Source organism: Vulpes vulpes, chromosome 1 (genome assembly GCF_048418805.1).
Source record: "Vulpes vulpes isolate BD-2025 chromosome 1, VulVul3, whole genome shotgun sequence".
NCBI classification, from domain to species: domain Eukaryota; kingdom Metazoa; phylum Chordata; class Mammalia; order Carnivora; family Canidae; genus Vulpes; species Vulpes vulpes.
This window is the reverse complement of record NC_132780.1, coordinates 169,768,159-169,793,417: the sequence shown is the minus strand read 5'-3', so window position 1 is coordinate 169,793,417 and position 25,259 is coordinate 169,768,159. Positions and strand designations below refer to the sequence as shown.

Below are 25,259 nucleotides of genomic sequence, written 5' to 3'. Positions count from 1 at the left end.
TGCCATGAAAATTGCTTTTCTTTAGGTCAAGTCACCCAACCAACTCTTTTCAAGCTGTCTTTCATTCAATGCTGAACCCTGGCCAACTGCCCTAGATCCTCTCTTCATTCGCCCCAACTTCCAAAGAATGGCAAGTCCTAGCAGTACCTCCTTATTGACTCTTCATTGCTCCCCTCCGGATTTTGCCTTCCCTCGCACTGACATATGCTAGATTCTCATTATCTCTCAGATAGATGCAATCGTTCTCAAATGGTGGTCCTCGGACCAGCAGCAGTAGCAACATCTGGAAACCTATTAGAAGTAAAAATTCTTCGGCCCTAACTCAGACCTACTGAGCCAGAAACTCTGGGATAGGACCCAGTAATCTGTACTTGGGCAAGCCTTCCAGGTGATTCTGATGCACACTCATGTTTACGGACACCCGGACTCCGCAATCCTAACTCCCCACCTCCATGTCCCTGCCTCTAGCCTCACGAATAGTTCCTCGTGCTGTGGCCAGAGTTGCCTTCTAAATTAGCAGTTGAATAATGTCATTCGCCACCTCTACAACAGTATTCAAGATATATAAACTATATTTTAAACAGAAAAAACCAATAGACCTCAAATGTTAAACGATTTGTATTTTAATGTTATTTGAATTTGTACACACATAATATAATTTTATAGACCTAGCACTAATTCCTTCTATTTATCAAGCCTATGTCCATATACCCTTTTTTTTTCCCCCTGAAGAGAACACAAAACCAATACATCAAACAACATTAAATGGAAACCAGGTTTTTCTGAAACTTAATCACAGTGCCAGGCTTAATCACAGAAAGATGAAGTGTTAGGCCTGGTTCTAGTTGTGAAATCTTGAGGACATTATTTATTCTCTCCGTGCCTCAGTTTCTACATCTACAAAATGTGATAAGACAATTTTATAGGGTTGTGAGGGTTACATGATTTAATATATATAAAGTTCCCAGAACAGAGTTGGACATGTAGAAAGCACTCTAAGAGTTTGCTGCTATCATCAACATCATCGTTATACTAATGTAGCAAATACCTGTCTAGGAAAGCACGGTACTGACTGCTGATTCTCCTCTGACATTCACTCTCCCTTTCTTCTACATAATAGCACCCCAGAGATTTAGCTGAGCACATATGCACGCAGAAGACAGACTCCATTTCCCAGCCTCCCTTAGCTCTAGGTAGGTTTACATCTACCTTCTCCCTGGAGAATTAACCTCCAGGATGTTCCTGGTGGTGGAGATCTCAGGGCTTCTTAAAAAGACTTTCAGGGGTGCCTACAGGGGGGTAGGGGGGGTGTCAGTCAGTTAAACATCTGCCTTTGGCTTAGGTCATAATCCCAGGTTCCTGGGATGGAGCCCCACATCAGGCTTCCTGCTCAGGGGGGAGTCTGTTTCTCCCTCTCCCTCCCCCGCTCTCTCCTCATGCACACTCCCTCATTCTCTCAAGTAAATACATAATATCTTTAAAAAAAAAAAAAAAAAAAAAAAGACCTTCAACCAATTCTCATGACTCTAGAGCACCATTCTCTTCATCCCTATTCCCAGAGGTACTTGGTATTGCCAATTCCTAAATCTTTGGGTAAATGCGTGCTGTAAACTAGGCTGGTTCTTGACCACCCTGCTGCTCATTCCAGATTCTGTTCTGGCAAGCCTATCAAGCCCTTTACCTTCCAGCTTCCAGCATTGTGTTCATGTGTCTCCAATCCCACTATCCCCATCCTTGTGGATTCAGGCCTCTACAAAAGATCCCTTGAGGTTTTACTGGGCTTTTGGGAGGGAACAAAAGTAGAGCTTATGCTCGATTTTCTTTTTTCCAGAAGTCTCCAGTGCTATTTTCTATAGAAACTCCCAGTGCACCACTTAGTTCATCCTCTGTCATTTAAATTCTGGCCTAAAGCAAAGAAACAAAGTCACTAGGCACCTTCTTACATAGTTTTATATTGTTATTTCATTCGTACACTGTTATTTTACTTACCTTGTAATTAGGCTTCGGCCCAGCAAGTGTACTGGGATTTCCTTAAAGGCAGAGACCACATCTTAAAAATTTTAGTACCTTCTAGAGTAGTAGTTCTCAAACTTGGCTGCACATTCGAATCAACCGGGGACCTTTTAAAACTCCAACACCCGGGCCACACCCCAGAGCAGTAACTCGGAATCTCTGGAGGGAGACCTAATTATCAGTCCTGCGACACAGAGGCAAGGCCGAGAAGCACTGCCATGAAGTGAGGGATACTGTTGCCGTCTGGAGACCTACTTCAAACACTTATCCCACACATGTACACACACAACTGAAAGGCATCTGCCTTGCTGGAATGGGATCTCCCACAAGCTCTTAAAAGATCTCAGGGAAATAGCCCGAGTAACCCCAGGACATAGTAAGGAAGTGCCTGAGTCCAAGACAGAAGTTTGGGTACACATTAACCACTTACTTCCTGTGCTCTCTGGTCAACGTGGCAATGGTAAGGGTCAAGGCCAGCCTTTCTCTGCTGAATGCACTTCAGCCCATCGCTGCCTTCATTATCCCTTTGTTACTTGTGAGCAGTTAGCCTGGCAAATCCCGATCACATGCTTGAATGGACCTAGAGCTATTTTGGGTGGCAACCTTCCAGTGCTGCAAAAACTATAAAACTGACCCAAACAAAGAAAACTGGTAGAGTTGCCAGGCAGCAGAGGCTCCAGAATATCCAGAATAGCAGAAGGTGAGGGGAAGCATTCTGGTTGGAGAATAGAGCCTGAGGGCTTGTCTTAGTCTTACATTTTCATAGCTGGCCCACTCTTTGTACTTAGATCTTACATATGCATGTGATGGTTTGGGGTAATTGTGAAGATTCAGGTCACCCCAAGTCCCCCTGGAAGCCACGAATTAGCAAAGGCAGAAGCCACAGATCCACAGGTCAACTGCACCAGCAACAGGGGCCTCTTCATTGCCTTTTTTTGGCTGTTCTCCAGAGACATTGGACCAATAGACATTGGGTCACTGGTGGCTGCACACACAGTGATGACAAGAAGAGCGCAGGCAGGGTCAAACTGTGACAAACTGCTAAAACCTCCAAAAGGAGACCCAGACACCATGGGATCTAGAGGGGAGACAGTACATCAAATGCTAACAACCAGACCTAACTCTTTAGCTAAATGAGGGAGGAAAGGCTGTTGCTATTGAACAAAGGCTCTGCCAGAGACCACAAATAGACACCAATAATAGTAGAAAGGGACCTGAAAAAATTAACATGTCAGGAATTCCTAACATGTTCGGTCCATGACTTGCAGCGGGAAGAGTCTAACCTATAAATCTCAAAGAGAGAGCCATGCCTATTCTCAGATCCTGTAATTCCTTGGAACATGGTGAGGACTAGTAAACAAATGGGACACAGGATGGGAGTGACAGCAGTAGCACTCTATGGCTACAAGAAGATTTAACAGTGAAACACCATGCAGTCACTTGGCTGTCGTTCCCTTGGGAAATGGACATGGAGAGCTAAGGATCACCTAGCCTAAAAAAATTGGGAGCAAATTTTACCTAAATTTTACTTTGCTGGAATCTTTAAGTGAAATGGGAGCTAAGGCTGAGTAGTAAGTGGCCTTCTGCCCCACACCTGAGGAAAGACTAACATGAACTAGATAGGCGGACAAATAATAACGGAGAAAGGAGAATGCTTAATTGAGACTCTGGCTCAAATTCTGCTTATGAGGATCTGAGAGAAATCAGGAGAGGCTGGCTAGGTTAGAGGGATAGGACAGACTCTAGTTCCCCTCCTGGTTCACTGTTAGCAGAGTGTGGGATGAATGAAGTCATTTGAGAACAGTACAATCATTATAGCCACAGTAGCTAATCTCTCTCTCTCCTTCCCTCCCTCCCTCCTTTCCTTTTTTAATTTTTCTAGTAATCTCTATATCCAATGTGGAGCTTGAACCCACAACCTTGAGATCAAGAGTCACATGCTTCTCTGACTGAGCCAGCCAGGGACCTCTAACTTTTCTCTTTTTTATGTGAAGAAGCAAACACTGTGAACTGAGTTGTAAACTTAACTATTAAAAGTAGAATAATTAAAATAATTTTTATAGAATTAAAATATTATAGAATATTACACATAACATTAAAATATCACAGAACTAATCTTACACATAACATTAAAATATTACAGAAATAATATTACACATAACATTAAAATATTAATTACAGAATTAATATTACACGTAACAGAATAATTAAAAGCTAAATGCCTAACCGGTCCTTGGGCAGAAACTCTAGAATCTTTGACAAAAGAAAAAGGTACCTTCTTCAGACAAAATGACTGAGCTGCCCTATTGGACTTAGGAAACTGTTGAGAATGCTATGGAACTCCTCTCTTTAATATCCTATCAGTATTCAATTTAGATTTGAATTGACATAAAAGGCTTTATGCCCAGGCACCTAGGTGGCTCAGTTGGTTAAGTGTCTGCCTTTGTTTGGCTCAGGTCATGATCCCAGGGTCCTGCCAGCAGGGAACCAGCTTCTCCCTCCCCTACTCCCCAGCTTGGGCTCTCTCTGTCAAATAAATAAATAAATAAATATTTTTTTTAATAAAAAAGTTTGTGCCATTTAAATATTCCTTTCTTCCCTTTAAGCATTGACATGTTCCTGGGACACCTGGGTGGCTCAGCAGTTGAGCGTCTGCCTTTGGCCCAGGGTCCCAGGATCGAGTCCCACATCGGGTTTCCTGCATGGAGCCTGCTTCTCCCCCTCTGCCTGTGTGTCTGCCTCTCTCTGTGTCTCTCATGAATAAATCAATCTTTTAAAATTAAAAAAAAAACATTTTTTTACATGTTCCTAAAGTGATTTAAAAGTTTCCTTTTGAATCCTAAGGAGACTCTACTTCTTCCAGAACAAAATACTCAAATTTAGCATCTACAGGATCTTGATTAATTAAGAATGTAATACTGTGTTTGTGTTTCTGGCTTAGAAACTAGGGTCTTTGTTTCTGCTGGACTCCCAGCTGGCAGAGACCAGAAGAGGAAAACACGAGGGTTAAATCAGCAGCCTGCCCAGAAATTGAGAGTGGGAGAAATCCCTTATTACCAAAGATGCTTGAGTGTCCAGGAGCCAAAACTACAGAAAAAGAATCTTTTGGCTAATTTAAGGTTGGCTTGATGCCACCATTTCTGGCTGGTGGCCAGAGGACCCGGGCGGGGGAGATGGATGGCAGAGTGCCACCAGAGAAGGTCAAGCACTTCATTGCTAAAGCTGCCTTTGGGTGTAGCTGCTCACTGGGAAACTGAAAACTTTTTGTCCAACAAGCTTCCCAAGTGATTCCTTAGCACATGACATTTGCCAGCCTTTACCTAACTGATCCACTCTGCCAATCAAAGCAACCACAAAATTTCATCTATACTAAACGGGAACAGAAAACAAAGCATTTGCTCCAACAATCCTCTCTGACTTTACATAGAAGTCTTCGTTCAACAAATACCTGTCGAATGACATTAATGCTATCTTCCATGCAGCACTGTTTGTACTGGCTACTCCCAATTTGACTGGAAAATCATTTTTCCTGGTGAATTTAATTGTCATGTGAATTTCTAACTGCCATGAAGTCACTTAACAGTGGAATTCCAAGTTCGAGTTGAAGTAAAGATTGTATAGTTCTGTAAATATGTGTACTTAGATGTAAACCTCTTGAGCCAGGTAAATGACCTCAGGTAAGTGACAATAACAGCTCAGTACCTGAGAGCAACGTCAAAATGAAGCTGCTACATCACTGCCATGATCAATGAACATGCTACTTCTGGAAAGGAAAAGCATTCTCAGTTGTAATTTAATGGGCTTTGTGATAGGTTTCCTTAAGATGAACAAAATAGAATGGGAGGATCCAGGGAGTCCCAGGTATGCAGCAATCTAAACTATATATGAAATTTATTATACTGCTGATCCCCTTTTATCCCTGATAATTTCTGAGAACTAAAAAGCGTTATAATTCAAAAATTATATTTAAATCAAATAAGCAATTCTGATTATAAGTAAAAAAAAAAAATCATTGGCTTTGATATGTAAAAATTAGAAAATGAGCTGATCAAAGTAAAACAATTAAAAATATCTAATGAACTCAAATTCAAAAAATGCTAAATACTGAAGTGTGTTTTCTTCCCACTGTTAAAAGTACCACTTTTGGAAGAAGATATTCATAAAACTTGGCACCTGATTTAGCAAGCCAACTTAGCAACATCATCTATAATATTAAGGATATAAAATATAGGTCTTACTGGCTAGTGCAAGTATAAAATGAAAGAACTTTTACTCCCTTTAAAGCGTTCTCAATATAGTTTTATTTTTCTAATTCTTAATTGTGAGGTTTTAAAAAATATAGGACTCATGTTCTGGCAAAAATGACCTATAACCCCACTTTTCCTGGTCTACTTTAGTCCAACCCTATCTGCTAAGCCCGGCTGGTGCTCACACTTGATCATTTTAAAAGTCTGCCATTGTCAAATAAGGTTGAGAAAAACTGGCTTAAGGGCATTACACCCTGATGCTCAAAATGTCAAAGAGAACACCTGTTGGCAGCTCTAACATTTATTGTTTAATCAACTAAGGAAAAACAAACAGTCAAAGCAGCAGCTGCCACCCCAGAACTTAATACACTAATCAAAAACACATGTTCACAAAAGAATCAGAAGAAGAATTTTTAAGAACTTTTTAATAGGGGTTATTTATGACTACCAATGGCTTATTCCTACTCCATGAATAATCAAAGCCCTTAAGCTCTGTTCATTAAAATTCCTTATATATTCCTTATACTTTTCATGCTTTATATGAGTTGCTCACTTATAACTAAGAAGGTAAAACAACGTAGTGCAAAAAGCTCAGAACTGTTTTTTAGGAATGTTGAGCTCAGGATCTGGCTTACCTACTTACCACTGAACAGCTCAGTAACATCTAATGTCTCAGAACATCAGTTTCTATATTATATGGATGACTAGATCAGGGATTCTCAACCTTGGCGCTACTGGCATTTTGGGCCAGAGAATTCACGGTTTGGTGGAAAAGGCCGGCTCTGCGCACAGTGAGACGATTATCAGTATCCCTGACCTCTACCCATCACATGCCAGTGGCAAGCCCCAGCTGTGACAGTCAAAAATGTCCCTAGACTCCTGGGCCCAGGAGTGAAAAAAATCACCCCCAATTGAGGATCTATCTGGGCTAGATAGATCCTCAATTTCTCTCTCTCATATCCTACAAAAGATATTATATCTCATTTTCTTAAATGTTATTGAGACACTGATCAACATGCCAATTGTAAGGATACACACTTTGATTTTAGAGAAATTAAAATACAGTGACATCATACCAATTCTAATTTTAGTAGATTCCAAAATCTTTTAAGAACAAAAATTTGCAAAAGAACATCAAAGCAATATACAGGGGAAATGAATGTAAATGAAGTATATATCAATAATATTTTCATCCCATTTTTGAGGAACTTCACTGAGGTAAAAGAGATAACAAGAAGGGTACATTAAATATGTTCTTCATCTAGTTCTATCACATGTGTACTCCTAGAAAACAAAGGGCCTTATAATACGAGGAGCAACTGAAAACATCTGACTTTTAGGAAGAAAGACAAAGCTACTAACAATCCTTTTAAAATATTTTTTAATAAACACATTAGGAAAAAAAAAAGTTTACATCATCTTAACACCCGTTTTTACTCCAAATTCACAGGAGTTAAACCCTTACAGCTTATATCTGGTATTCAATCTGCTGTGAAGTCATAAATGTATATACGTCATAGGGAAAAAAAAAATCATGAATTTCATTTCCCTCAAGAATTGCCATTATTTTACCAAGATTTTTCTTTTCACTGAAATGGATTCCAACTGCCTCGAAGCCAAGCCCCCTTTCACTGAATGACATTCCTGACAACACATCCAGGAGTACAATGATCACCCAACAAGCCCCTTCTTTGCAGCAGGTATTTTTTTTTCTGTTGAAGAGGTTAATTTCATAATTCACATAAAAATGTAGCAGACTTGTCAAAAGATTTTGCCTTCATCCCCCAAATTTAAAATTTATACTGGAAAAGGGACTTCTTGAGAGAAAATTAAGGGTCTCAAGTGCCCACAATTCTGAAATGACAGAACAATTGTTATATTCATAAAACCTCTAAATATGAAGGAAATTGAAATGTAAAGCCAATACACTCCTCTTTTTAAAAAGAGACAAGCAAAAAAAGAGACGCAAGCTGGGGCACCTGGGTGGCTCAGTGGTTGAGCGTCTGCCATTGGCTCAGGTTGTGATCTCAAGGTTCTGGGATCAAGGCCCACATCAGGCTCCCCACAGGAGCTTGCTTCTCCCTCTGCCTATGTCTCTGCCTCTCTCTGTGCTTCTCATGAATAAATCTTTAAAAAAAAAAAAAAAAGACATAAACACAAAGAATACAGAAGGATGTGTCTGTGAGGAACATCTAGTCCTTTCCTTGACTGATGAGGCCATGGAGGCTGAATGAAAATCAAGTTCCAAATATCTGCACATTACAGAGGAGAACGTGTCTTCTCCACACGCCCACCCTTATTTCCCTTCCTGAATCCCGGGTACTGAAGTGCCTGGTTATACAATTTCGATGATGTTTACATAAGAAAACAAACAGGCGGTTATATTCGTTTTCCCAAGCTGCTAAGACAGGCCACAGTTGTGGTGTACAGGAATGAATACAGTAATGGAAAAACATCAAATCCCATGAAAAGGCAGATGTTTGGGCCTGTAAACTAATTCAGCAAGTCCTCTGCTATTCCTTTTCTCACCTAAGTTTCTTCAGATAAGTGGACCAAAATACAGCCTTATGAACCACAGCCCAGCAACATCCACATCAGTATAGAAGAGTGTAAAATAAAACATGTCATGGGCTGGAGCCCCTGGTCGGGCTACATGCTCGGCAAGGAGTCTGCTGGGGTTTCTCTCTCCCTCTGCCCCTCCTTGCACTCACTCTTTCTCTAATGAATGAATAAATCTTATAAACAAAAAAACAAAACATATACTAACCCTGACATATCGATGCCTTATGTGACTAACACACAGACAATATAAAGAGGACAACAATGTGGACAGGTTTTGTAGGACCTGTGGAATCCATCTCATTATATAAATGAAAAGTTGGGTGGTATTCAACATAAAATTACATGTCTCCTAAAATAAAAATAAAAATAAAAAAAATCAATTACCATTTGAACTGCCCTCTCCTTCCCAGGGCTTCCCGAGGATATATACCTAGTTTCAACTGTTGCTCCGGAGCAAGGGATCCCTTGCTTAAAAAGGCTAAAGCTGATATTTGGTGTGCAATGTGTCAATAAGGTTAGACTACTTTCAGTTTTCAAGCCATACTTATTATTTTGTTCCATCAAAGGACAAGGAAGGAGAACAGTGCTTTAGGGGTGCTACACTCACTCATCTGGATTATCTGGAGTACAAAAGAGCTCATTCTCTTTTTTTTTTTTTTTTAACAGCACGGTCCCTAATTATACAGTTCCTTCTTTTTAATATTAAGTAGTACTCAGCATCACGATATTAGGTCAGTGACCAGCAATTCTTCAAATTCTCCCTTCTGGTGGGATTTAAAATGCTTCCCACAGTTGCGGAGTATTGGTACCAAGCCGGCGAAGATAGTCAGGACAGTCTCATTTCGAAGTGTAGGCTGCCACCTACTGACTGTGATCCGTTATCTCTCAACACTCCGCTCCTCCCCAGAAGGCTAATCCATTCCTTGCAAGATGCTCTTTATTTACTAGGTCATTAAATGCCATATATTCAATGATATATTATCTTTTAAAATATAAGTGCTTTTAACTTCAAAAAAATACTAAGTGGGCATGTTTCTGTACAGCTAAATATCTCTGGCCTGCATTCAAAAAGGCAGAGAATTATTTTTAAAAGATACATGCTATTTTTTTAAATATGGAAAAAGTTTTAATATTTCTCTTCACCATTTCCTTTATTCTATACTCCTGAAGACTGAACCTCACTCCTTCTCACTAGAGAAAGTTGATTTAATGTTCATATTGACCAATCTGGAATTATTCAAAACTTCAATCCATAGTCCTAAAGCACTTGTAAAAACAAAAATTCACAGCAGCTGACAATAAAACTAAAAACTAGTGGTTCATTAGCTCAGCCCCCTGTCTAGAGACCTAATCTGCAAGTGCTTCAATGAGTGGAGGACTTTTTCAAGCGAGACTGTCTCCCTGTTTTAACCTTTAAGAAAAAAAATCAGACCAACCAAACATCAATTAAAGGACAATAAGGAAATCCCCTTTCTGACGCAGGAGGCCACTTTCTTGGTGAGAGGGTGAAGGGTAAGTTCACTCAACAACAGCCACCTAGTAAGTACTGCCAGATGCTGTATTAGGAGCTCGGGATGCACAGAGTACTTAAAAATCTATTGCCTTGCAGAAGTTGTCTGGTACAGAGATCAGACAATCACAATGCAACCTGCCATATGTAAAAAATGTAAAATCTGAACAGTGAAAACTAGTGCCTGGGTCTTCTTGGAAGGTCAGGAAGAGCTTTACAGAGGAACCTTCTGAAGGTAAAGTGGAGCTTACCAAGGAATCAGATGAGAGAGATCCATATGGTGTGTGTAAAGGAAGAGAGGGGAGGAGGAAAAAGCAGAGGCTTAGGGAAAACATCTAGCAATTCAATATTAGTAAAGAATAAAGTGAATGAGGTCAGGTAGGTAGGCAGAGGGCCGATCTCAGAGTCCCTTGTGTATCCCATCAAGGGTGACTTTTAGAATGATCACACTGGCAGCCAGGTAAGCAGTGGAGGTAAGGTGATTACTAAGAACAGTGGTGAAACTGTCCAAGCAAAGGTGATTATGGATCTGAATGCACACTGGGGAAGTGGGAATGGAAAGGAGAGGCCATTTTAGAGACAAACTGTAAAGATGAACGTGCTGGGATGGTACTGGGATGATGGTGAAGCATGAGAAAGGAGCCCCAGTTTCTGGCTCAGGTAGCCAGATGGATAGTGGCCTATTCACGGAGATAGAAAATGCAGTGGGAGCTGTGGATGTGCTGGGTGGAGAGAATGCACTCAGCTGAGTTTGTAAATGCTGAGTGTGAAGTGACTGGAGCATGGATATGAAGATGTGCTGTGATAGAAGCTCAAGTCAGAGGTCTAAACTGGATCTAGAAATTCAGAAGTCCCTCCAGTGTGAGCAGAGGACAGGGATGGAATGTCCCCAACAGAATGGGCACAGGCTGAAGAGCCCACGGATGAGAACTCGGGCAGTCAGCCAAAAGGAGACTCGCCAGCTTAAACAAGCAATGGGCATGCTACCGCCCTGGTGCAGGCGAGACAGGAGAGCCAGGGCAGTGTGCTGCTCGGCAGCACAGCCACGCCACATGTGGACGAGGCTAAGTAACGTGAGCCCCACTTGACCTCTGGTTTCCAGTTCCACATGTGAGGAGCTGAACCTCTGGTTTCCAGTTCCACACTGTCCTAATAGCAAGTAAAGGCTGAACAGACTGAAAAATCAACAACTCTTCTTGGACCCATACGAGAGGAGAGTACACAGAGCAAACTGCTGTCCTTGAGACTGAAGAGACAGACAGAAGGAATACAGGGAATCTACACTTTACCAGAACAGAGACTGGAGAGGAAAAAGCCATTGTCAGCGCCGGTACCAGGCTAGGAGAACTTGAACTGTGATTGAGAAATTGCTGGAGGCTCCATGTGGATAAGTCTGAGTTACAAACGCCAGGGAAATGAGTCATAAGAAGGCCTCCCCAATTTTGTGAGGCTTACCACCAGGTCGACCAGGTTCCTATGATAAACAAGGAAGAAAAATCTCCTCTTGCTTCCAGCTGGAGAAGCAGACAAGGAACCACTTTGAAATACGCCAGAGCATGCCCTTCTTTAAAAAGCCTAATGTCAGGTGAAACTAGTTAACCAGAGCCTCATCTGCTGGGTACTTATTGTCCAAGTGTAATTGGCCTGGGGGAAGGAGGATGCCCAACTCCAGGCAGCTCCAGCCATCCTGTCCCACTTGAGAGAGAAGTAAAAACACCTGGGTAGTTCACAGTCCAGAGGTATCGGCTCAATAAAGGACTGAGACCTAATCACAAGACTACAGAATGCTTCCCTTCCCCACACACTTCGCCAACACATTCCTAAAGGCCTATTCACAGCAGTTCCTTTTACCCAGTGTATCATGTCCAGCTAGCAAGAAAAAATTACAAGGCATACCAAAAGGCAAAATCACAATTTGAAGAGACAGAGCAATTAGAACCAGACAGGGCAGGGACTAGAATTATCCAGGCCAGGGATTTAAAACAACTCTGACAAATATATGCTAAGGGCTTCAAAGGATAGAGTAGACAATGTGCAAGAACGGGTGGGCAAGGTAAGCAGAGCTGAAAATCCTAAGAAAAAAACAAAAGTATGATTCTGTGTTTAACATCAGTTACTATTGCAAATATACTCAGAGATATTCAAATATGGTCTAGAAGTGTGTATACCAAGAGGGGTACCATGGTTTTCTCTAGATTATCTCTGGAAGTATGGACAATTTTATATTTCTCCTTTATGTTTTTCTATATTTTCTAAATTTTCTTCAATGCATATGCATCGCTTTGAAATCAAATGCATAAAGACTTTGAAATTTCTTTTAAAGAGCTAAAGTTTTTAGGCATCTGAATTAGCTGGATTGGAACTAACTGAGCTAGTGTGAGCTAGTTGAGATTGCCCCAACTATCTCAAACTCAACAGGAGAAAGCAGAAATCAACAGGAGAAAGCAGAGGGACAGGACTCGGAAAATGAACCTGCTATAAAAGAGAAGAGAACTTCCTGATAAGCGAGATGGAACATGCCAGGGGGTCTCGGATTCAAATATGAGATAATCTCAGAGAAGAGTGGGACAAGGAATAATAAGAAGAGAAAAAAAAAATCGGAAAGATACCCCGCTTGAGTGCACCCATGAGCTTTAGAGAGCAGTGGCAAAGGTAAACAGAAAAGCAGATGTCAGCTCCTCCCCTAAACTTAAGTGCTTTGCTGACTTACAGTTTAGTTAAGACTGAGAGACGAAACGAAAAGTCAATCACCTCAAAGTCACCCCTCACAGTAAGGAGTTGAAATATAGTTGAAGGAGGATGTCAGGATGGGCCAGCATGCACTCTGGGGTCTGAGTCACATGAGGTAAGAGCAACAGGCAAAAATCAATCACATGCCAAGCAGAAGACAGACATCAGAGTACGTAAACCATGTAAAAGAATAATGGGATGGTAATTTTTTCTTTTGGGGGCGGGGAGGATGGTAGATTTTGTGTGTCCACTCGGCTAGGTGATAGCACCCGGTTGTTTGATCAAATACCAGTATAGATGTTGCTCTGAAAGTATTCTTTAGATGTGATTAACATTTAAGTCAGTAGACTTTCAGTAAAGCAGATGACCCTTCATAATATGGAGGGCCTTCACCCAATCATTTGAGGGCCTTAGGAAAAAAGATAGGTTCCCAAACAAGAAATTCAGCCTGAAGACTACAACACAGAAATCCTGCCTGAGTCTCCAGCTTACTGGCTTGCCCTATGGATTTCAGACTTGTCAGCCCCCTCATTGTGTGAGCCAATGCCTTAAAAAATAAATCTTTCTTTCTCAATATAGATATAGGTATAGACACACACACATATATAGAGATACATATAACTACAAATAGATATAGATGCATATATAACACACATACGTATGCACACACATACATAGATACAGGTATGTATTTCCTAACGCTTCTAATTCTCTGGAGAACCCCAACTAACCCAGGCAATAAAAGATGAAATCCCTTACAGAAAGCAATAGGGTAGAATCTTGAACTAGAGGCACTGGAATCAAAATTGGCTAAGGTAGGCAGTACTAAGAGATCAAAGCTTCCTGGATTTGAATCACATGAAAAACCATACATTTGATGAAGATTATTTTGGCATCTAAAATATGTGTGATCTGAACCAGATCAGAGGGATGCTGCAAAAAGAATACATCTGGAGAAATGTAGGCCATAGGATTCTGTGGATGGCTGTGGATACAGAAAACAAAACCAAAATGAGAAACCAACAACTATCTATACGATAAGAAAATGGCAGATAAAGTAACAGGCATATTTTTATCTTCAGAAAATTTAAAGAAAAATTATACAGAAATGCTCTTCATATAAAGTTAGCATCTTTATGTTAACTTACCATATTTGTCTCGCAAGCCAACAGTACATCTAAAGACTCCACCAAAGGCGACATCTTCACCAAATATTACTGAAAAACAATGTTTAAAGAACAGATTTTATTTAATAATCCCTAAGTGATACTTGACAATGAAAATTAATTGCAATGTTTACATTTTAAACCAGAAAACAGAAATGGATCAAAGGTTAAACCAAGGTTTCTAAACTTCAACATTACTGACATTTTGGACTAGATAATTCTTTTGTAGTAGCAGCCTATTCTGTGCATTGTAGACATAGGGCAGCATCCCTGGTCTCCTCCCAGTGGCTGACAGTTGCCCCTCCCCAACACACACACAGTTGTGACAGCCAAAAGTGTCTCCAGACATTGTTAAACATAAGAGGAAGAAGGAGGATTAAAATCACCCCGATTGATGAAAAGCCACTGATCTAGAAGGTCCTCTTGTTCTTACCCATGAAGAAAATGAGGCCAGAGAAGTAATAAAGTAACTTGACAAGTTAGAAAGTAAGAGGCAGAACTATGCCTCACACTCCAGGCTCAGGTCTTTTTTACATGGTATATACTGAAAGTCAACAAACAATCTGAAAGGCTGAAGGAAAAGCATTCCAAGGTGAGAGAACAGTTACAAGTAGGAAAAGGACTTAAATTCCGTGAAAGGAGGCAAGTATGGCGGGAAGTGAAGCAAGGACAATAAAAATGGGTGTTCAAAGAGTTGAATTCTAGTCCTCTTAATGCACCTAACCAGATTTATGGACCTTAGAAAAACAATTAAATTACTCGTCAACATCAATTATTCTCAGATGGCATTCAAACAAAGCAAGATCTCATCATCCACAAGTGTAGCTTTCAGTTCCTCCTCACAACCCATTCTTTACTTGATTTAAAACTAGGATTCTCAAGTGGAAGTCCCAGGTACACTATATATATATATATATACTATTAGTATACTATAGTATATATATATATATATACACTAAAATATATATATATTTATATATACCAATACATATATATATATGAAGTAAAGCCAACCAAATAAAGAAAACATGCAGCAGAACAATTGTTTTTCTACCAATAATAAATAACTTTATTTTACCAAGTTTGATCATTAAAGTTATTTCCCAAAAATCTTGTAGGTGGAATGACAATGTATCTCAAAGGAAAGCATGGAATCAAATCTTCATTTCATAAACAGATTTATAAATCTGAATGAAGCAGTACTTCCTACTTTTTTTCTATATGCTGAAGGAAGAGAAGTCCTTAGTAGGCATTAATCCAAAAAGCATTAAGATAATAACAGGATCACACATACTATGGAAGAAAGCTGACTTGATGATGTGAGATAAACATGAAAATTGATTCATAATGAATTGATTTTAGAAATGTGTTAATACCATATTTTTGTGATATCAGACCTTTTAAAAAATTTCAGATATATGTAATGTTAACCATTAAACTTCAGACTCAATATTTCCAGCAAATTGCAATTCTGAATTAACATGCTACCATAGTCAAGCACAAAGGAAATTTACCTGCAGTAGGATCTTTAGCCAATGAGTTATCCAAGGCACTTGTTATCGCCTGGAAAAGATTCATTTTCTGAGTTTGCCCTGTGAAAATTAAAAAGAAAAAAAAACCAAAACTTTTTTAAGTAACTTTTCCTATATTGTAAGATATATATATAAAAAAAAAACAGTTTCTTAACAGTTGATTACAACATCATTAAAATCAAAGTAGAAAGGAAGATATAGAATATAGTGTGTGAATTTATTGTATTATTCATAATGATGCTGGTTCTGGGGGAAATACAGAAGTCATATAGACTTTTGTGCTTGATGATGAAGCAAAATTTACGCATATTAGATTAAAAAACAAGTACACAAAAGGAAAAAGGAATAGAAGCAAGTCACCAAATGTGCATAGATAAAAGTGATGGGAAGTCAGGAAGGGGAACCAGCAGAGTGGAAGTGGTCTGGAAAGACACTGTGGCCAGGGGCTAAGGATATACGCCATAACTAGTACACCTGGCCCGAGGTACATGTAATATGCCAGTAACAGCAAATGGTGGTGGGTCATAAAACAATGAGGGAGGAAGGCTAATGATAAACTTTAGCACTCAGAACTTGCTGGTGTTTGGAGAGTACTATAATCCCATGCCTTGACACATCAGACTTGGTCCTTCCTCATATCTTATTACTGCTCAAGTTAGATCTCGGCAAGCCAACCTCTGGCTCCCTAAATAGGTTGATAGGAAGGCTAAATGGAACAATACATGTAAAGTACTTAGAAAAGTACCTGACACAGTGAGTGCTGAATAAATATAAGCTATTTATTATTAGAATCTGGACTTTGCCCATGTCCTTCATCTTGACCTTGGTATTAGGAATGGTAGAAATTTTTATTTAATAAAGTGCCAAATGTTAGAATTCAGAAACATCATTACTCTGAGCTTTAAGTCTTGGTGCTGCCCAGAGCCCACAGATATCCCAGAACTGGAAGTCACATTCCAAACACACTCTTCGGAGCAGAGAAAGGGTTTTGCCTGAATCTTCTCGGATCCACATGCCTTCTTCACTTTATTGCCTGATCTGTGCACTAGGGTTCACTTTAACCCACAGCCATGCTGGTAGCAAATCCCTTGAATACCTGCTAATTATCCTGACTTCTGTCCCAGTTAACTTCTGTGGTCGGTCCTCAGTAGCCTGGGGTGTCCCAAAAGCCAAGGTCTAACTGACAGTGTGATTCACAACAGTCATTGCTGCCATCAAACCTCTGGCTGTGACACCCACTGGTCACTCGCCCTTTTCCTGGAGACCTATCTTTGTCCCAAGCTCAGCCTGGATTCACAGTAGGCTCTGATTTATGACATCTCTCATCTTCCATTATCCACTGACACTCGACCTTCTGACTCCACCTGCTCTGACCCCTTCCACACTGCTGAATGTATGGGATTCGGGTCTTGGCAATATCCATTCAGATCAGCCCTGCTGCCCTTTACGCCAAAAATAAAGGCCTGAAAGGATGCCTGCATGGCTCAGTGGTTGAGCGTCTGCCTTTGGCTCAATGCGTGAATCCAGGGTCCCAGGATTGAGTCCCACATCGGGCTCCCCACAGTAAGCCTGCTTCTCCCTCTGCCTATGTCTCTGCCTCCTCTGTCTCTCATGAATAAATAAAATCTTAAAAAAAAAAAAAAAAATCATACCAAGTAAATCTGGAAAGTACTGCTTAATTTCCTACAAAGAATATACTCTCTTATATGAATAATTTACACGTAAGATTATATAAAGGTTTTATTTCCATGTAAGCACAAAAACTTCTACTTCTGAATACTCTTTTGCAAATAGATTGAAATTTTTAGGAGTTTGGATTAACTGTTATCCTACTAGATGCTTTTAAAAGATTCAAATAATTTTTAACAGAGCAAGAGGAACATCTACTTTCAATTACTTTTAAAGTTGGAGGATAGTCTGTGAATGGGTTAGGAAGAAATCACAAATTATTCATAGGTAAGATCATCTTAAATATTTATTTCCCTTAGAATTACTTATCTCCTACAGGTTCTATTAAAGACCACTGATAAGATAAGTCTATGTTTCTTCATAACAAAGTATGTACCTATAGCACAACTAACTATGAACACTAAACAATTATTAAACATTGCTATCAGAGGTGCCTGGGCAGCTTGGTTGGATAAGTGTCTACTTTCGGCTGAGATCCTGGGATTGAGCCCCCACATCAGGCTCCTTTTTCAGTGGGTAGCCTGCTTCTCCCCCTTTCTCTACCCCTGCTTGTGCTCTGTGTCAAATAAATAAATAAAATCTTTTAAAAAAACAAACTGCCAAATCATTCAATCACCAGTATTAATAAACGGCTGCTAAATTTCAAAACCAAACAACTCTTCTTTCCAAGATAAAAAGTTATAACAAACAAAAATGTACACAGCAGTGTAATTTCCCTTTCAGGGATACAAGCTAATGGGTACCTATTGGTAAAACATAGCTTTATGGATGGAGTGAGCTGCTCACTTGAACTTGTCCTAAGTAGAGCACTGTGAAAAACCAGGCCATTACCATTGTTGCAAAGATAAATTGGCATATAATGGAGCGTCTGCAGAATATACGGAACACAATAGAACAGAAGCCCTGAGAGGGCAGGGATAATTACCTGCTTTTGATCAGAAGTATATGCTTAGCGTTTATAACAATGTCTTCCATGTAGTAAGTGCTTGATAAATATTTGTTGAATGAATGACAGAACAAAGAAATATATTAGGCTGATTCAATAAAGATAAAATACACAAAGCACAGTGTTAACCAACCACTTAAGGAGAAAGAAATACAGTAGGAAAAAATATCTACCACTGTGACAACTCAGAGTCACTCTGCAGGGGAAGGGGAATGAAGTAGAAGTGTTATTGAGTTACTCTGAGTAACTATTAGTGTGCAGAAGCATTGAAGGGAGACGCCTTGCACAGAACTAGAGTCTCGAGACTAAAGGGGCAAATGGGTGCCCCAGAAGCAGTTGTCTAGAAATAAATAAGGTCAGCAGCAGGACATGTTGACAGGGTGTTTGTAGTCAGACCATGAACAAATAAAAAAAAACCCAGCTATGATATGGAAAGTTAGGGTCTGCTTTCAGAAACCAAAGGTTCTACCAGCATAGCCAGCAGTGGCCCTCTTGAGCTTGGAATACACTCGTATAGTATAGCATTTTTGTGTCATATTCCTGAGGAAGTTCAGCATTTAGTGCCTAACAGAATCAGGACAATCAGTATATGCCTGTTGAAACATGATGAATGAAGGATTTTAGTGGCATAATCTGGCACTAACCACACTGTGAGATGGAAAGATGCCTAAGAAACTACCTATTTTCTCCCAACAAAACCTCTTCCACCCCTACAGATGTCCCATTCTCCAGGAATCCCTTTATATGTGCCAGATATGTACCTCTGTCCCATTTTATTTTATTTTTTTATTTTTTTATGATAGTCACACAGAGAGAGAGAGAGAGAGAGAGGCAGAGACATAGGCAGAGGGAGAAGCAGGCTCCATGCACCGGGAGCCCGACGTGGGATTCAACCCCGGGTCTCCAGGATCACGCCCTGGGCCAAAGGCAGGCGCCAAACCACTGCGCCACCCAGGGATCCCCTCTGTCCCATTTTAATCCCTACTCTGGGGTTTCCCAACCTCTACCCCATAAAGTTTCACAGAGAATTCAAATAGGAGGGACAGAACATTTTATATTAAAATTTATATAAACACAAATGCCTCTTCAGGGTGCCAGTAAAGGAGGAGGGTGGTTGGTGGGGGTGTAGGGGGGGTGTTGGCAAGGAGACTGTCACCTAAGACCAAAATTGAGAGGACCTAAGAAAGCCTTAAAGCTCAATAGACTGTGGCTAGGAGCCCTGGGTCTCCCTAGGAGCACCTTGTGTCTTTTGTCATGGTATAACGAGCTACAGCTGTTTCCCTTCCTTTGGCTGGCTACTTCTCTACTCAGTCTCCAAGTGGCTTTTAAATTCTTCCAAATGCTGGTGACTCCCAAATGGGTTTCTCCAATCCAGACCTCTCCTCTCAACTCCAGGCTTACACCCAACAGTCACCAGTTCCCTACTTGGGTGTCAGGCTTTTCTAACTCAGGAGGCACACGACTGAACTCTTGACATCTGCTCCCAAAACCAGTCTTTTCCAACAGCAAACAGCGCTATCCTCCACTCAAGTGTCCAAACCAGAAATCAGGGAAGCATCCTTGAATATCTTCCTTTTGTTCATTTCTTCTATCCAATCCATCCAATCCCACTTCCAAAATATAGCTTAAAATCTAGTACTACGATGTCCCAATTCCAGAACTCACCGTTTCTTTCCTGCTCCTGAAAACTACCTCCTAATGTCCTACCTTAGCTCTCGCTGCTATATACATCACATACTGAGTGGCTTAAACAACAGAAATATTTTTTCACTCTTCTGGAGGTTGGGAAGTCCAAGACCAAGGTGAGTTCCTAATGAAGACTCTCTTCCTAGTTTGCAGAAAGCCATCTTCTTGCTGTATCCTCACATGGTAGAGACTCTCTTATGTCTCTTAAAAGGGTTTTGGGCAGCCCAGGGGCGCAGCGGTTTGGCGCCTGCCTTCAGCCCAGGGCCTGATCCTGGAGACCCGGGATCAAGTCCCATGTCGGGCTCCCTGCACGGAGCCTGCTTCTCCCTCTGCCTGGGTCTCTGCCTGTCTCTCTCTCTGCATCTCTCTGTCTCTCTCTCTCTCTCTGTCTCTCAAGAATAAATAAATAAAAATTAAAAAAAAATAAAAAATAAAAAAATAAAAGGGTTTTAATCCCATTCACGAGGCTCCTGCCTCATGACCTAATTACCTCTCAGTGACCCCCATTTCTGAATACAACCACACACTGGGAATTAGGGCTTCAACATATGAATGAGTGTGGGGGGGGGGGCGCATGGGAGACATATACATCCAGTCCATAGTACCACCTCCTCTCTTCTACTCCTTCACTTCTCATTCATCAAAGCACTACTACAATAAGTCCTAAAGAGCAATGCATGTTATGGTACTCCTCTGCTCAAAATCCTTCTAAGTTCTCTGCACCCGGAATAAAGCCCCACTCCTCACCATGTCCACAAAGCCCTGCTTGATCTCATCCCTGCCCACCTCTAAAGTCCTATTTTGTACCACTGCCCCCCAAGGCTCAGCACCTAAGACTTCTCTCAATTCCACCAAACCAAGATCCCTGCTATATCAGGACCTTCATGCATGCTGGATCCTCTGCCTGGCACCCTCTTCACACCTTCTTAGATGTTCCTTCCTGATCCTCAGAGCCTAGTTAAATGCTACCTCTTCTTAAGAGCCTTGCTAGGTTTCTATTCTCTTTCCCAGCACTTGAGCATGTCCTACAGGTCATTTATTGCCATTGGGGCTGATTTCAGTACACATTTGCTTGCTATTTTTTTAAATTTTTTTTTAAGATTTTATTTATTTATTCATGAGAGACAGAGAGAGAGAGAGAGAGAGAGAGAGAGGCAGAGACACAGGCAGAGGGAGAAGCAGGCTCCATGCAGGGAGCCTGACGTGGGACTCGATCCCAGGTCTCCAGGATCACACCCTGCGCTGCAGGCGGCGCCAAACTGCTGTGCCACCGGGGCTGCCCTTTTTTTAAGATTTATTTATTCATTCATGAGAGACACAGAGAGAGAGAGAGAGAGAGAGAGAGAGAGAGAGATAGGCAGAGAGAGAAGCACTCTCCATGCAGGGAGCCAGATCCTAGAACTCCAGTATCACACTCTGGGCATGAAGGCAGATGCTCAACCGCTGAGCCACCTAGGCATCCCTGCTAGCTATTTTCTGTCCCTCTTCCCAACTAGACTTCAAATTCCATTAAGACGGGTCCATATCCACATTTGTGTTTTGTGCTAAGCACCTAGCACAAAGTTTGGCATCCAGGAGAAAATTAAAATAGAATAGGATTAATAGAATTAATAAAGAAACCCACACCTACACACAATGCTGAAAATCAGGGGCAGGGAGAGGCCCAGATGTGTTCTTGGAGAGCAATACAGGGCAGCGAAGGCAGCACACACACCGACATAATTATGCAAACCTGGCCTGGCATCCGATGGGTCCTTTATTCCAGGTGTGACTTTGGGAAAGTTACTTCACCACTGACATTCCACTTCCTCTTCTATAAAACAGGGATAAGACCTAATGTATAAGGCCGGCGTGAGGTTTCAGTGAGATAATTACCATCAAATATCCAATATGTACGAGCATCTACTCTGTGCTGGTCACCTATGGTTCCCCCTAATTAGGGACACCAATCTTAGTGCAACTGGTACCAGGCACCATAATTACATGGCTTATCTCACTAAGTTCCCCCAGCCATGGAGACAAATAAGCCTGGCCAATCTCACAGTGCTAAGTGCAAAGGGGGCCTCAAATTCAAGCACTTCTGCCTCAAGAACCACATCTCTCAGCTTCTTTGTCACATGGTTTCTGCAATGTTGTCATCTCCCATAATGCTGGTGAAAATGGGATGAGATGAAAAATACAGCAGAGCAAACGAATATGGGCAATCATGTTGTCATAACCTTGTATGATGACAGAACGTGAGCCTACTTATCTGGGTGAAGACCGAGTAGTATACAGAATTACTGAATCAATATATTGTACACTGGAAGGCAAAACAAGGGGAGGGGATGAGACGAGAAAACCAGGAATCAAATTCCTGGGCAATAAGTAAATAAACTTGAAGGTGGGTAAATTACAACAAAAAAGGAGGCTAGGAGTCTGCTCAGATGAGATGCAAAAGAGGCAGCAAATTTGGGCAGCCCGGGTGGCTCAGCGGTTTAGCGCCTCCTTTAGCCCGGAGCCTGATCCTGAAGACCCAGGACCAAGTCCCATGTTGGGCTCCCCCCATGGAGCCTGCTTCTCCCTCTGCCTGTGTCTCTGCCTCTCTCTCTCTCTCTCTCTCTCTGTCTTTCATGAATAAATAAATAAAATCTTTAAAAAAAAAAAAAAAGATGCAGCAAATTTGGGGAAAGTCAGGTTTGAGGTGGAGTTAAGAGGGGGCAAAATGTTGTGTGAATAAACTGAAGCATGTATGAATAATGCAAAACAGTGTGTGGTGGTATGCACAGGGGCCCAGCCTCTGCTCTCAGAGCAGACCAAGTCAGACTACCTAAAAATGAAGCCTGGCTTCACCTCATACAGATAGAGTGACTTGGGGAAATTTAAATGACAAAAAGTACAGGGGCGCCTAGGTTAAGACAGTTAAGCAACGAACTCTTGATTTTGGCTCAGGTAACGATCTCAGGGTCCTGAAATAGAGCCCCACATGTGTGATCGGCATGCAGTCGGCTTGTCCATTTCCCTCTGCTCCTCACTCCTTGCCTCCCTACCCCCATCGTTCACTCTCTGTCTCTCAAATGAATAAAAAAAAAAATTTAAGATTTTATTTATTTATTCATGAGAGACACAGAGAGAGAGAGAGAGAGGCAGAGACACAGGCAGAGGGAGAAGCAGTCTCCATGCAGGGAGCCCAACGTGGGACTGGATCCCAGGTCTCCAAGATCAGGCCATGGGCTGAAGGTGGCGCTAAACCACTGAGCCACCCAGGCTGCCCGACTAAATAAAATCTTAAAAAAAAAAAAAAAAAAAAAAAATAGAAGTTTAACCTCTTTGCAGCTAAGTTTCTTTACCATAAAATGTGGATGATAATAGGATCCCTATCATTGCACTGTTATATGAGGATTAAAAATTGCTACATGTAAGGCACTCAGAACAGTGTTTGGTACCTGGTAAGCTCTGATAAAAGTGTCTGCGGTCATCACAATTATCATTCTGTGGGGTACCATGGAAAGGTCTGGACAAGCAATGATAAAGTAAGAACAAGGAAACACAGAGTAGGAAGAGAAAACAGGAAGGCCACGAACTGGAGCAATTCTGCATAAGACAGGGAAAAGAGACCATGGAGAGAATTATCTAGTCTCAAAGGTTCCCAACTTTTGACATGGTTGTGTTGGTGTCAGACTAGCACTCAGACTAGCCTACCTCATAATGCTATGTTCTGCTAACACTTCCAATACTATAGAATAAATGTGTGTCCCCCAAAATTCATATGTTGAAACCTCATCCCCAATATGATGGCACTTGGAGGTGGGGCTTTCGAACATGAATAGGTCATAAAAGTGGAGCCCTCCTGAATGGGATTCATGCCCTCACAGAAAGAGACCCCACAGAACACCCTCACTTCCTCCACTAAGTGTGGTCACAGGGAGAACACAGCTGGCTAAGAACCAGGAAGCAGGGCCTCACCAGACACCGAATCTGTCAATTCCTTGACCTTGGACTTCCCAGCCTCTAGAACTGTGAGAAATAAATTACTGTTGTTTATATGCCACGAGTCTGTGGTATTTTTCTTACAGCAGCCCAAAAGTACTAAGACATCCAATCAATGCATCCAAACCTAAGTCATCCTCTCCCCAAAAATGTGTCTCTCTTTCAGCATTCCTCATTTGTATCAGTGATACCACCACTCTACCCTTTCTGCCTCCTAGGCTAAATGTCAAGTCATCTCTGCCCCTCCCCTTTTAGCCCCCACAGGCAAAACAGCACCAAATCTAGTCAATTCCTTCAAAACACACAATCATTCACACTGACACTCCCCAAGCTTTAAAGAGTTCTACCTGGGCAGCCCCGGTGGCGCAGCGGTTTAGCGCTGCCTGCAGCCCAGGGCGTGATCCTGGAGACCCGAAATAGAGTCCCACGTTGGGCTCCCTGCATGGAGCCTGCTTCTCCCTCTGCCTCTCTCTCTCTCTCTCTCTCTCTCTCTCTCTCTGAATGAATAAATAAATAAATCTTTAAAAAATAATAAATAAATAAAGAGTTATACCTTCTTGCCTGGGCAGTACAATACCTGACTGACCTCTCTGCCTCCTTACCTTGCCATATCAATTCTATAACTCTCCTAATAACATTGCCCAAGCACATCTCAAGTCACTGTCTTACCTATAAACCATCAATGGCCCTCCACAGCCCACAGAATAAAACCTGAACCTGAAATGTAATGCAGGCAGCACAGTGTAAGCTACACTGGATATATTCAATCTTTTGTCCCCCACCCCCCAACCTTTTTTCAGGCTTTCCAAACTTCGATTTTCTATCCTTCCTCTTTTTCCTCCAAACCTAATTCTCATTCCTCATAAGAGCCTATGCTTTCTAGCATGTCTTTACTCATGCTGTTTCCTTCTCTACAAATTCTAATGCTGGAAGAAAGACCTTCATCCTCACAAAAAGAGGACTCTTCAGTCTACCCTGGGTTTCTGAGAGCTGCCTGCCTCCCTCTACGCAACTTCCATGGCTTTGCTTTCCCATGCACCACAGAACAGGCTTACCTCACCTCAGAGATTTCACCACTGCTTGCCCTTTTTCCTTCTAGGAGAACACTATTTTGCCTTGGAGATAATTCCTTTGTCATTCTTCATAGTGAAGCTTAAATGGTGCCTCCTCAAAGTCGACCTTGAACCACCCCTCTATTTAAGCAGTCTC

The 25,259-nt window shown here is 41.4% G+C and overlaps 1 protein-coding gene across 5 annotated transcripts in view; it reads right to left on the bottom strand.

The window, feature by feature from the left end:
* BCKDHB (branched chain keto acid dehydrogenase E1 subunit beta) overlaps positions 1-25,259 on the bottom strand; it is a 211,025-nt gene that overhangs the window by 183,434 nt on the left and 2,332 nt on the right. For all 5 annotated transcript variants that reach the window (XR_011996924.1, XR_011996925.1, XR_011996928.1 and 2 more), the window contains exons 2-3: positions 15,743-15,820; positions 14,211-14,279 (exon numbers count right to left, since the gene is read on the bottom strand). Coding sequence is in view for 2 of the 5 variants with exons in the window: in XM_026007404.2 (XP_025863189.1) it covers positions 14,211-14,279; positions 15,743-15,820 (147 nt within the window). In the remaining 3 variants the exon portion in view is untranslated. The remainder of the gene's footprint in view (positions 1-14,210; positions 14,280-15,742; positions 15,821-25,259) is intronic.